At 39.8% G+C, this 12,366-nt stretch overlaps 1 protein-coding gene across 1 annotated transcript; it reads right to left on the reverse strand.

Annotated features, from left to right (window-relative positions):
* Positions 1 to 1,019: 1,019 nt before the first annotated feature.
* On the reverse strand, positions 1,020 to 11,703 carry LOC139789720 (lung adenoma susceptibility protein 2-like). The gene is made up of 6 exons (XM_071730724.1): positions 11,399 to 11,703; positions 10,044 to 10,751; positions 8,585 to 8,708; positions 7,977 to 8,085; positions 2,904 to 2,977; positions 1,020 to 1,128 (listed from the first exon to the last, which is right to left on the reverse strand). Exons 1-6 carry the CDS (start codon positions 11,673 to 11,675, stop codon positions 1,020 to 1,022), a joined length of 1,401 nt encoding a protein of 466 aa, XP_071586825.1. The 5' UTR covers positions 11,676 to 11,703.
* Between the last annotated feature and the right edge of the window lie 663 nt (positions 11,704 to 12,366).

Consider the following 12,366-nt stretch of genomic DNA (forward strand, 5'->3'; position numbering starts at 1 on the left):
TTCTTGTGGCCAAAGGGCAGGACCCGGCCCTTGGAATCTTGCACCTCATCCCCTTGGCATCAGCCCAACTCTCCAGTCTCTCCAGGTCCCTCTGCAGAGCCCTCCTGCCTTCCAGCTGATCCACACTCCCCCCAGCTTCGTGTCAGCTGGGAATTTGCTGCTGATGGACTCAATGCCCTCCTCTAAATCCTCACTCAAGATATTAAACAGCACTGGGCCCAACACTGATCCCTGGGGGACACCACTAGTGACCGGCCGCCATTTTGATGCAGCCCCGTTCAGCACCACTCTCTGGGCCCGGCCCTCCAGCCAGTTCCTAACCCAGCACAGAGTGCTCCTGCCTGAGCCAGGGCCTGACAGCTTTTCCAGGAGAATCCTCTGGGAGACGGTGGCAAAGGCCTTGCTGAAGTCCAGGTAGAGCACATCCACAGCCTTCCCCTCATCCCCCAGGCAGTCACCCGCTGAGAAAAGGAGCTCAGGTTGGTCAGACAGGACCTGCCCTTCCTAACCCCGTGCTGGCTGGGTCTGATCCCTTGCCCATCCTGCAGGAGCTGGGTGATTGCCCCCAGGATGAGCTGTTCCAGAACCCTGCCAGGCACTGGAGTTTTCCAGGTTCTCCTTCCAGCCCTTTTTGTGGATTGGTGTGACATTCCCCAACTTCCAGTCACCTGGGATGTCCCAGGACTGTTGGGAGATGCCAGAGAGAGGCTTAATGAGCTCTTCTGCCCCCTCCCTCATCACCCGGTTTAAATTGTTAGAAATTGTTATAAACCCAGAGTCCTCCCCCAAAAAAACCTCACAATATTTTAATGAACCCCTCCTCAAGAACTGGTGTCACTTGGCACCTATGGTTAGATCCTCCTGGAAGTGCTGACACTCAATTAGGCTTTGGAGTAATTAATGATTCTCTACAGAAATCCTGCACATAACATTTTGGAGAACACGGAGTCACATCCAGGCTTCAGGCTGAAACCTGACTGAAGTTACAGAATATTAAAATATATCCTTAGACATCAGCTTCACAGATAATTCTTTTTTTCTTCTTTATCTTCATCACCACCAGGCTGCTTTTGCTGGGTGCTGCTACCTTCAGGCAGGCTTTTCAGACTTGAGAAATGCTGTAAAGCCCTGGAGGGGGGAAAAAATAAGATTTAATAACAGTTTATAGAGTATTATTTTCATTTAATAGAAAATGCTGCTGGTTTCTTACAAACAGCTTCACAGTTTGAATGCTATTATATATAATTTACAGCTCTAACTGTTCCACTTGATTATAAAATATACTAAGATTCTTTTTTTTTTTAATAAAATACCTTTTGGAACTGATATTTTAAATACTTCTTCTCAAACACCCAATTTCTATGAAGTTATTATGAATGGAGTGTTTAACATTATTAATTATATAACAACCTGGGTTAATTTAATAATGCTGAAGCATTATGTCACAAACCAGCATCCCAATACTGAAAGTTACTGTATTTTTTAATAAAAAAAAATTAAAAGCATTAAAATAAAATTAATGAAAAAATAAAATAAAATAAATAAAAAAGAAAATAAAAAAAATAAAATAAATAAAAAAGAAAAAAAAATAAATAAAATAAAAAATTAAATAAATAAAAAATAAAAAATAAATAAAATAAAAAATAAATAAATAAAATTAAAATAAAAAATAAAATAAATAAAAAATAAAAAAATAAATTAAAAAAATAAATAAAAAAAAATAAATAAAAAAATAAATAAAATAAAAATAAAATAAAAAATTAAATTAAATTAAATTAAAAGAAATAAAAATAAAATAAAAATAAAATAAAATAAATAAAAAATAAAAATAAAAACAAATAAATAAAATAAAATAAATAAAAAATAAAATAAATAAAAATTAAAATAAGAAATAAAAAACAAAATAAGATAAATAAATAAAATAAGATAAATAAAAAAGATAAAAATTAAAATAAGATAAATAAAAATAAAATAAGATAAAAAATAAGATAAATAAAAATTAAAATAATATAAATAAAAAATAAAATAATAAAATAAATAAAAATAATAAAATAAATAAAAATAATAAAATAAATAAAAATAAAATAAATAAAAAATAAAATAAAAAAATAAAATAAATAAAAAAATAAAATAAATAAAAAAATAAAATAAATAAAAAAATAAAATAAATAAAAAAATAAAATAAATAAAAAAATAAAATAAATAAAAATAAAATAAATAAAAATAATAAAATAAATAAAAATAAAATAAATAAAAATAAAATAAATAAAAATAAAATAAATAAAAATAAAATAAATAAAAATAAAATAAAACAAATAAAATAAGGTAAATAAAAATAAAATAAAATAAATAAAAATTAAAAATAAAATAAAAATTAAATTAAATTAAAATAAAATTAAAATTAAATTAAATTTTTTAAAAATCTCATTTTACAGTACAGTTTAAAACTAGACTGCAACACCCAGTTTTGTTGAAAAAACAATATTCTGCATAACAAAACCCTGGCTTCCATTCTGCCTTTTCTCAAGTTTCTTCAGTCCCTTCTAACTGCTCAGTAGGACACTGATAATTTCATGTTTTATAGCAATTAATCTCTCAACTGTCTTGAAAAAAAAAAAAAGCAAGAAAATATTTCTGTACCATTATTACAAACTTCTCCAAGTCTGATTTTTTTCTAGTCCACTTATGTGTAGCAATAATTATTGCTAAGGATGAAAAATAAGGTTTTATTTCCAGGAATATTCACTAGGAATTTCTCTGCTCCATGATTTGAATTATTCACTCCTGGCTTTTTCACAGATTTTTCAGAGCTGAGGAGAACTCTCCCAGCTAATTCATCATTTCTCTTCTGCCCTTTCTGAAAACAGGGAAAAAAAAAAAAAAAATCAGCAAAATCCACTTACTTCTGGACAGAGTGAATAAGAGGAATTATCTCCCTGTCACACAGTTTCAAGTCATCCTCTGCTCCTCCAGGAAGCTTTAAAAAAAACAACATAAAGAAAAGCAAGGTCAGGAGCTGGAAATGACAGAAAAAGGTATTTTTTTTGTTGTTAATAAAGTCTTTATGGCCTCATAAAGCAATTGAGGTTGGGAGGCAGCCAGGAGGTGGGCTCCTGCCTACCCAGGGACAGCCACAGGGTTTGCTCAGCCTCCAACCTTGAAAACCTCCCAGGACAGAGGTTTCACAACCTCTGCTCAGAAATTGCCCCCAGGGCTGTGGTCAGGGTTAAAAAGTTTCTCCCAGCAGCCAGGGTCAACCTCTTGATCCCTGTTCCTCAGCCTTCCCTGCTACTGAGAACCTGGCTCCATCTTCTTCATCCCCTCCTGGAAATTTCCTACCAGATCCCCCAAAACTTCCTACTGAATCCCCCAAAATTTCCTACCAGATCCCCCAAAACTTCCTACCAGATCCCCCAAACTTCCTACTAAATCCCCCAAAACTTCCTACCAGATCCCCCAAATTTCCTACCAGATCCCCCAAACTTCCTACCAGATCCCCCAAACTTCCTACCAGATCCCCCAAAACTTCCTACCAGATCCCCCAAAATTTCCTACCAGATTCCTCAAACTTCCTACTAAATCCCCCCAAAACTTCCTACCAGATCCCCCAAACTTCCAACAAATCCCCCCAAAACTTCCTACCAGATCCCCCAAAACTTCCTACCAGATCCCCCAAAACTTCCTACCAAATCCCCCAAAACTTCCTACCAAATCCCCCAAAACTTCCTACTAAATCCCCCAAAACTTCCTACCAAATCCCCTAAAACTTCCTACCAAATCCCCAAAACTTCCTACCAGATCCCCCAAAACTTCCTACCAGATTCCCCAAACTTCCTACCAAATCCCCCCAAAACTTCCTACTAAATCCCCCAAAACTTCCTACTAAATCCCCCAAAACTTCCTACCAGATCCCCCAAAACTTCCTACCAAATCCCCCAAACTTCCTACCAAATCCACCCAGACTTCCTACCAAATCCCCCCAAAACTTCCTACCAGATCCCCCAAACTTCCTACCAGATCCCAAAAATTTCCTACCAAATCCCCCAAACTTCCTACCAGATCCCCCCAAACTTCCTACCAGATCCCCCAAACTTCCTACCAGATCCCAGGAATTTCCTACCAGATCCCCCAAAATTCCTACCAGATCCCCCAAAATTCCTACCAAATCCCCCCAAATTCCCACCAAATCCCCCAAAACTTCCTACCAAATCCCCCAAATTTCCTACCAGATCCCCCAAAACTCCCTCTGGAAGGAAGAACCCCATTTCTCCCACCCCCCTCCTTGCTGCCTCTCCTGAGGGCAGGGGCTAAACCTGGATGCAGTGTTAAAAAGTGTTAAAAAGGGAATTTTCCTGGCTCCATCTGCTCTTCTCCACACATCCCAGCCCCTGGGTAGTTCATATCCAGCTTGGATCTAGCCAGACTTCCTGGGAATTTTCAGCAGAGCAGCTCCCTAGCCAGGAGAATATTATGAAAATTAATAATAAAGTCTATGAAATCATTTTGAAACAAAAAAAAAGGCCGTAAGGGATCAACTCGCTGATGCCAAACGAGGCAAGGAAAGCGAATTTGAGGATTTTTGGGGTTTTTTAAAATTAGCACGTGCCCCTAAAAGCCTAAACTGAAGAGGGATATTACCAGAAAGCAGCAGTTTGCTGAGCAGAGCCACCCCTGGAGCAGGGGAAGGAAGCAGAGGTTGTTCTCTGCCTGAAATGTCGCCATCTCCTGGCTCCCCACCCCTCCTGCTCCCACCACCACTTCCCAAGGGATTCAGGGCACAGCAACCTTCTTCTTCCCGGCTGGAATCTGCTGGCAGTGGCCTAAGATGACTGGAAAGCAAGCCAAGAAAAGGCCTTTTTCCTCAGAAATTGTACATAGCAGTGAGGTGGAGTGGGAGGCAAGTGACTACTCACATGTCCAAACTCTTCCTTTTGCTCAGCAGCTTTATCCTGGTTTAAAGTTCCCTTCATGGTTTGGAGTTGAAACAACATCAGCTTCAAAGTTTCCAGGGGTCTGTGCTGATGATCTCCACAAAAAGGCTCTTCCTAAACCCAAACCCAAAGAACTTGGGGGTCCTGCAGTGCACAGACAGCAAAACAACCCCACCCATTTCTGATGTTCCCCTGAAGAAGGATTTTTATTGTTTTTTTTTACCCCGTTCTTGAAAAATCTGCTTTCAAATTGTACCTGGGTGATGTTAGGTTGGTTCATCTGTGTTTGGGTGACTCTGGCCAGTGAAATAAACACAAAAATGCCTCAGCCCTGGGCTGTGCAAAATAATTCAAGGGCTGTCAGTCCTTGAAATGCTGGGACATGCTTCACCATTTCATAACTGATCAAGGAAGTCAGCTGCAGTCAGGATAAAAATTGTTTTATTCAGAGGATTAGCAGCTCTGCTCACACTACAGTGAAAGCAGCAAATTAATTCACCAGAAATCTGTGGGTAATCTGGAAATATTCCTGTCAGGAAATGTCTGCTGAGCTCACCAAACCAAGAGCATGGAAAAGAAGGCTGGAACACACCCTGACAGAAAAATCTGAATTAGCTGGTACCTTTTTAGAGGTTTTGGGTCAGATCAGCTCCAGAGGGGAAGAGAAATTTGTGCCCCAGGGGAAAAACTTCCAGGGTAAAGCTCTGCTTTACTCCAGGGTGGGAAACCAGAATCTGAGAGAGGGGAAGATTCAAGGAAACCAGGGCAGAAAGTAAACAGAGTAACATGTAAATTAACAGTGTGACTTTCCCCTGGGCTCAGCCCTCACCTCCCTACCTGAGGGAAGGATCAAGTGTTCCTACACTCAAAAAGAGAGACTCAGCAGTATTAAAACTGCCAAGAAGATGATGGGATAAAATAATGAATATTCAAAAGGGTGATTTTAATTCCTGCTCCAATTCACCATTTCATAACTGATCAAGGAAGTCAGCTGCAGTCAGGATAAAAATTATTTTATTCAGAGGATTAGCAGCTCTGCTCACACTACAGTGAAAGCAACAAATTAATTCACCAGAAATCTGTGGGTAATCTGGAAATATTCCTGTCAGGAAATGTCTGCTGAGCTCACCAAACCAAGAGCATGGGAAGGCAAAGAAGAAGGCGGGAATACACCCTGACAGAAAAATCTGAACTAGCTGCTACCTTTTTAGAGGTTTTGGGTCAGATCAACTCCTGAGGAGAAGAGAAATTTGTGCCCCAGGGTAAAGCTCTGCTTTACTCCAGGGTGGAAACCAGAATCTGAGAGAGGGGAAGATTCAAGGAAACCAGGGCAGAAAGTAAACAGAGTAACATGTAAATTAACAGTGTGACTTTCCCCTGGGCTCAGCCCTCACCTCCCTACCTGAGGGAAGGATCAAGTGTTCCTACACTCAAAAAGAGAGACTCAGCAGTATTAAAACTGCCAAGAAGATGATGGGATAAAATCATGAATAATCAAAAGGGTGATTTTAATTCCTGCTCCAATTCACCATTTCATAACTGATCAAGGAAGTCAGCTGCATTCAGGATAAAAATTGTTTTATTCAGAGGATTAGCAGCTCTGCTCACACTACAGTGAAAGCAGCAAATTAATTCACCAGAAATCTGTGGCTAATCTGGAAATATTCCTGTCAGGAAATGTCTGCTGAGCTCACCAAACCAAGAGCATGGGAAGGCAAAGAAGAAGGCGGGAATACACCCTGACAGAAAAATCTGAACTAGCTGGTACCTTTTTAGAGGTTTTGGGTCAGATAACTCCTGAGGAGAAGAGAAATTTGTGCCCCAGGGTAAAGCTCTGCTCTACTCCAGGGTGGAAACCAGAATCTGAGAGAGGGGAAGATTCAAGGAAACCAGGGCAGAAAGTAAACAGAGTAACATGTAAATTAACAGTGTGACTTTCCCCTGGGCTCAGCCCTCACCTCCCTACCTGAGGGAAGGATCAAGTGTTCCTACACTCAAAAAGAGAGACTCAGCAGTATTAAAACTGCCAAGAAGATGATGGGATAAAATAATGAATAATCAAAGAGGTGATTTTAATTCCTGCTCCAATTCACCATTTCATAGCTGATCAAGGAAGTCAGCTGCATTCAGGATAAAAATTATTTTATTCAGAGGATTAGCAGCTCTGCTCACACTACAGTGAAAGCAGCAAATTAATTCACCAGAAATCTGTGGGTAATCTGGAAATATTCCTGTCAGGAAATGTCTGCTGAGCTCACCAAACCAAGAGCATGGGAAGGCAAAGAAGAAGGCTGGAATACACCCTGACAGAAAAATCTGAACTAGCTGCTACCTTTTTAGAGGTTTTGGGTCAGATAAGTTCTGAGGAGAAATTTGTGCCCCAGGGTAAAGCTCTGCTTTACTCCAGGGTGGAAACCAGAATCTGAGAGAGGGGAAGATTCAAGGAAACCAGGGCAGAAAGTAAACAGAGTAACATGTAAATTAACAGTGTGACTTTCCCCTGGGCTCAGCCCTCACCTCCCTACCTGAGGGAAGGATCAAGTGTTCCTACACTCAAAAAGAGAGACTCAGCAGTATTAAAACTGCCAAGAAGATGATGGGATAAAATAATGAATAATCAAAAGGGTGATTTTAATTCCTGCTCCAATCCCAGTGCAGCAGCATAAATAAAATATTACTGACCTCCTGAACCCAACAGAAGATCAGCCAGGCCAGGAACTTAGTAGTATTTAATAGAGGAACAACAAAAAAAATGTTTCTTTTTTCCTTTGAAGGAGGAAAATTATGATTTAAACAAAATATGGAGTGTAAAAGTCAAGCATTTTATAGTTAGATGATGTCTTAACCATAGCTGTGACCAAGGGTTTATAGAGTTTAATAACTATATAAATTTATCATGGCCAAATATGACCAAACTACTGCACTTAGGCTTCCCACTTTATATCTCATAAAAGAAAAAAAATTATTTACAGGTATTCCACCTTCTTTATTTACAAGTCTTGGAATTCTGGGCACTCCCAGGAATAACTACTGAGTTTTACTGACCTTATTTTTGTCATGTAAACAGTCTTCCAAGAATTTCTGGATGATATCTGCCTTGGGGAATGACAGAGCATCCTCCAGCTCTTCACAGCACACAGCCACTGCTGGCTTGCTAACCCAACATAAAACATGAAACAGAAAACAACAACAGGGCTATAAGTGAAAAAAATTGGGTTAGAATAGAGCAATTCTGGTCAAAGCAGATTTAATGCACCTCTGGAAGTCCAAAAGGCCACTGAGCAGGCTTGTCAGGACTTTGGTGTCAGTGAAAAAACTCTTTTTTCTAGTTTTGCCAAGATAATCAACACCTGGGTAGCTCTAAAAATCAACTAAGCAAAAAAAAAAAAAAAACCAAAAAACCCCAAAAGCAGGCAAAGTGAGGACTTGTTAGCCAGAATTTCTTACACAAGTGTTTTTCTTGCAGCTTACTCCACCAATAATATCCAACACCTAAAGAAAAACAGCTGCCTTTTGCTTAATGACCACAGCAAAGTGGAGGAAATTCCAGGGTTGAATTTTTGGAGGGTGTGAAATCACCTTCCAGTTCCCAAAGCAATTTCCCTGCTCTGAAAGTGGTTGAAGAAATGAGGCCAGAATCCATCTGCACTTACCAAGCCCCTGGAGCCTTTTCCCAGGATCTTTCTGTTCCCAGGATATCTGTTGTAGAGGGGCTGCCACCTTCCAGAGGAGCTGCCAGATCTTCAGCCTCCAACGTGACTCCTTCAAGTTGGTCTCCTAAGAAAAAAAAAAAAAAAAACCAAATAAAACAAGGACACAACGTGTCCAACCTTCTCCAAGGCATTATTTCCCCAATATTTTGAATTTTAGGAAAAATTCCAAAGAAAATGACAACAAACTGGGGCTATCTGACAGAGAACACTGCCCAAAGAGAACTCCTTTGGGTTATTTTGGGATGGCAGCAGGGTGTGGAATCATCAGCACCAAGTAGGAGCTGCAAGGGTGTAGCCAGGTATTTACAATGAAGCATTTATTTTCCTAATTTAAATTAAAAAAAAGTATCACATGCAGACTTCACAATTATTTAAGGCTTTATTGTCCTTTCATGCCATGGAAAATATGATTAATATTAATTCAAAGTAAAATTTTTAAAATTACTTCTTAACACTCTAAGTTCTTAGGTTGCTTTTCTTATTATTTTTCTATTTTAGAGGTTTTTCCAAGAGCTGCTTTTACAAACTTCTAGGAGAGAAAACATCCAACATCTCCATGCAAACCACATCCAGGGATCCCTTTTTAAAAGCAGCACTCAAAATTCCCCCAGATTTTTTTAGATTTAGCCTGTTTAGACAGGCAAAACCTTCTGTAGGAAAAAGATCTAACCCTGCATCCACATCAAGCAGTTATTTGTGTCAATTTTTTTATGTTGTGCATTTAAAATGCAACATTTTGCATGTAGAACTTCTTGGGGGGGAAAAGAAGAGCTCAATATTTAAGTTTTGCTTAAAAAGGACCAAAATCCTTTTTTTTTTTTCCATGCCTAAAGTTTCCTCTCTCATCTCCACCCAAACCTTGCTGGGGTTTCACCATGCAAAGCTGGTGCTTCACCACAGGAGGACCTCCCTGCTCCCTGGCCAGAAATTCCCAAGGAAAAGCCTCAGAAAAACCTGGAATAACCTAAATATCCCTGTCCCAAATACCTCCTGCTGGCTGCAGGATAAATGGCATTTCTTACCCATCTGACAGGTTCATTTACACTCTTTAGGAATCTCTCTTCCCTCTCCAGGTTCCACCTCCTGCAATTTAATTTAATGCTGGAAATCCTATGAAGTTATTTATGGAATTATTCTGGAATCATCCTGCAGGAAGGCACTAAACATGCCAATTTAATAGATATTTGCTCCAAGAGGAACACTTAAATAGGGATTTCTGTCTGAAAACTTGGAGTATAAACACTGCTCAACTTGGTCAAGTAGGAGTGAGGGGTTTGAGTCATTTGTCAGAGGGAATAAATCTGGGCAGTCTGTGCTAGAGAGTGTGGGTTTGGAATAAATATCTATTTTTATACACATAGCCTCAAAATTTAAAACCCAACTACATGGATATAGTTACCTCTGAAGGGCTTTTTAGCATGTCTCCAAAATGAGCTCTCAGGTGGACAGGCAGAGCTGGCCCTTTCCTCTGCTTTAGCACCACCCCTGGCAGGCAGGCAACCTTTTTGTTGAAAAAAATGGCTTTTGTGTCTTTCTTTGAGGATCTCAAAGGTTTGTGAAGAGGGAGTTTTGCTTTGGGTATTTAAATGCTCAGCTTGGCTTCCAGAAGAAAGGCTGCAGCTGCTGAGCCAGCCTGGGTAGTGCAAACTGGGAATACTGGTGAGCCCTGAGACACTCAGCTCAGACTTGTGGCTGGTGAGCCACCTGGGGTAATTCTTCCAAGTTCCAGAGAGCTCTCCCAAAACCCAAGGGTTTGGGTTTCCTTTCAGGGAGAGAGGATCCTCAGGTGGCCACAAACTGGGCTGCTGGGGGCTGAAGTCTTTGTGGTGCTCCTGGGGAGCAGCTTTCCCATCCTCCTGGAGACACAAAGTGCCTCCAGCCTTGAGGGCTGAGGGCTGGGAAGGGCAGAGAGGTGTCCTGAGTGGCTGCCTCTTCCACTCAGTGCTGGGAAGCTCTGGTTTTGCAGGAATGCTCTGGAGAAAAGGCAGGGATCCATCTTCTGGAAATGCCAGGAGATCATCTGTTGCAAGGCTGAGCAGCTCCAGGTCCCCCTCAGCCTGCCTTGGAAGAGGAGCCAACTCTGCTTCCTGATTAAAACCTTCCAGTCCTGAAAAACAAGAAGATATTCCCCAGGAATTCCTCAAATTCCAGCATCCAGAACTACTGCACTTGTAGGAGCTACCCTGAAATAAGAATTCCAAATGGATTCTGCACCAAATTGCAGTTGTTGGAAGAGTGGGGCCAGTTTTAATCAGGATCTTGCTAATTAAGCAGGAGACAAACCCATTCAGAGCCACAGATCCCAAAAAAACCCATGGATAAGAGGGAAATTTTATCTTAAAGCAACATTGAAAAAAACTCCTTCAATCAAACAGATCCTGGTATTCCTCTGGAAAAAAAAAAACAGATCTTTCCAAGCTTGAGGTTTTAGGAATTATTTCCACTGTAGTTCAATTATTGAAAATAAAATTCCCATATTTTGGAATTTATCATTGCATCTGTGAGCATGCTCATGAATTTTCAACAAGATTTTAGGAGAAAACCTTCCAGAAAATGACAATTATTATGAGCAAGCATCATTTATTGGAGCACAAAGACTTGCAAGTGGTGATGCAGGGATTATTCCCTCAAGAAAACCCCCCTGGTGTGAGGCAAAGATTTTTATACCAGTAATAAAAGGGGAAAAAAAAAAAGGAAAAAAAAAGAACAGCAAACATTAAAGCTTCTTAAAAAGCTGATTTTCAGAAGACATACCCTGGTTTTCTTTGGCAGGAGGCTTGGAAAACTTCCCTTGCTTGGCAGTACTTTGACAAATGCAGATTTTTCCAGTTTTTACACCTGGAGATGTGAGACTTAAATCAAAATCTTCAATGTAAGCTTCCAGAGCCTCAGATGCAGAGCTGTAGAGTTTCCCCTTGTACCAAATCAAACTGTTTGAGGGGGGGTTACTGCTGGCAGGGCTCCAACTTGTTAGGAGAGAAGACACTGTTGAATCAGGAGAGCAGCCACTTGCTTTTATTGAGCTTGCCATGGTTTTGATCCAGGTTTCTCTGAGAACCTTCACTCATTTTTTTTAAACCAAGCTAAACAGAAAAATAAATTTATTTTCACAAGTGATCACCTGCACTAAAATGTCTTTAAAAGCTCTGTTATGTCATTTCACTGATTTCCTAATCCTCTTCAGCTTGCTGCTTTTCCAAAGTTTTGTCATATAAACACCCCTAGAAAAGGTAGAAAATACAGGGAGAAAACAGAAAAAAAAAAAAAGGTAATAGCAGTGATAGCTTCTTGGGTATTAAAATTTTCAGTGGGGAAAAAAAAAAATAACAACAAAGAAAATCCAGCTCCTTAGAGGAACTTCAGGGCCCTGTGTTTGCAGGGAAAAAACTTCCTGGAAGTGCTGAAATTTGCAAGCAAAGACACAGCTGAGCAAAGCCACACTAAAATATGGTAACTTGTGATTTTAGAGACAACAGAGGAGCTTGCAGGGACAAAATCTGAAGGGAAACAACTCAGTGTAACAAGGGGAGGAAGATAAACCCTTAGGGCTGGGTTTATATAACCAGAGTGGATAAACACAACAAAAACGTTTTACAAGCCACATAAAAGCACTTTCAACCGTCTCATCTGTGCAATTTAATCATCCCCATCCAAGCTGCCTTTGTACCCCCCCAAACAGCAAACTGAGGAGCTGAAGTGCAGCATTTGGAAGTTCCCAATGC

The sequence above is a fragment of the Heliangelus exortis genome, chromosome Z, assembly GCF_036169615.1.
Source record: "Heliangelus exortis chromosome Z, bHelExo1.hap1, whole genome shotgun sequence".
Taxonomy (NCBI): domain Eukaryota; kingdom Metazoa; phylum Chordata; class Aves; order Apodiformes; family Trochilidae; genus Heliangelus; species Heliangelus exortis.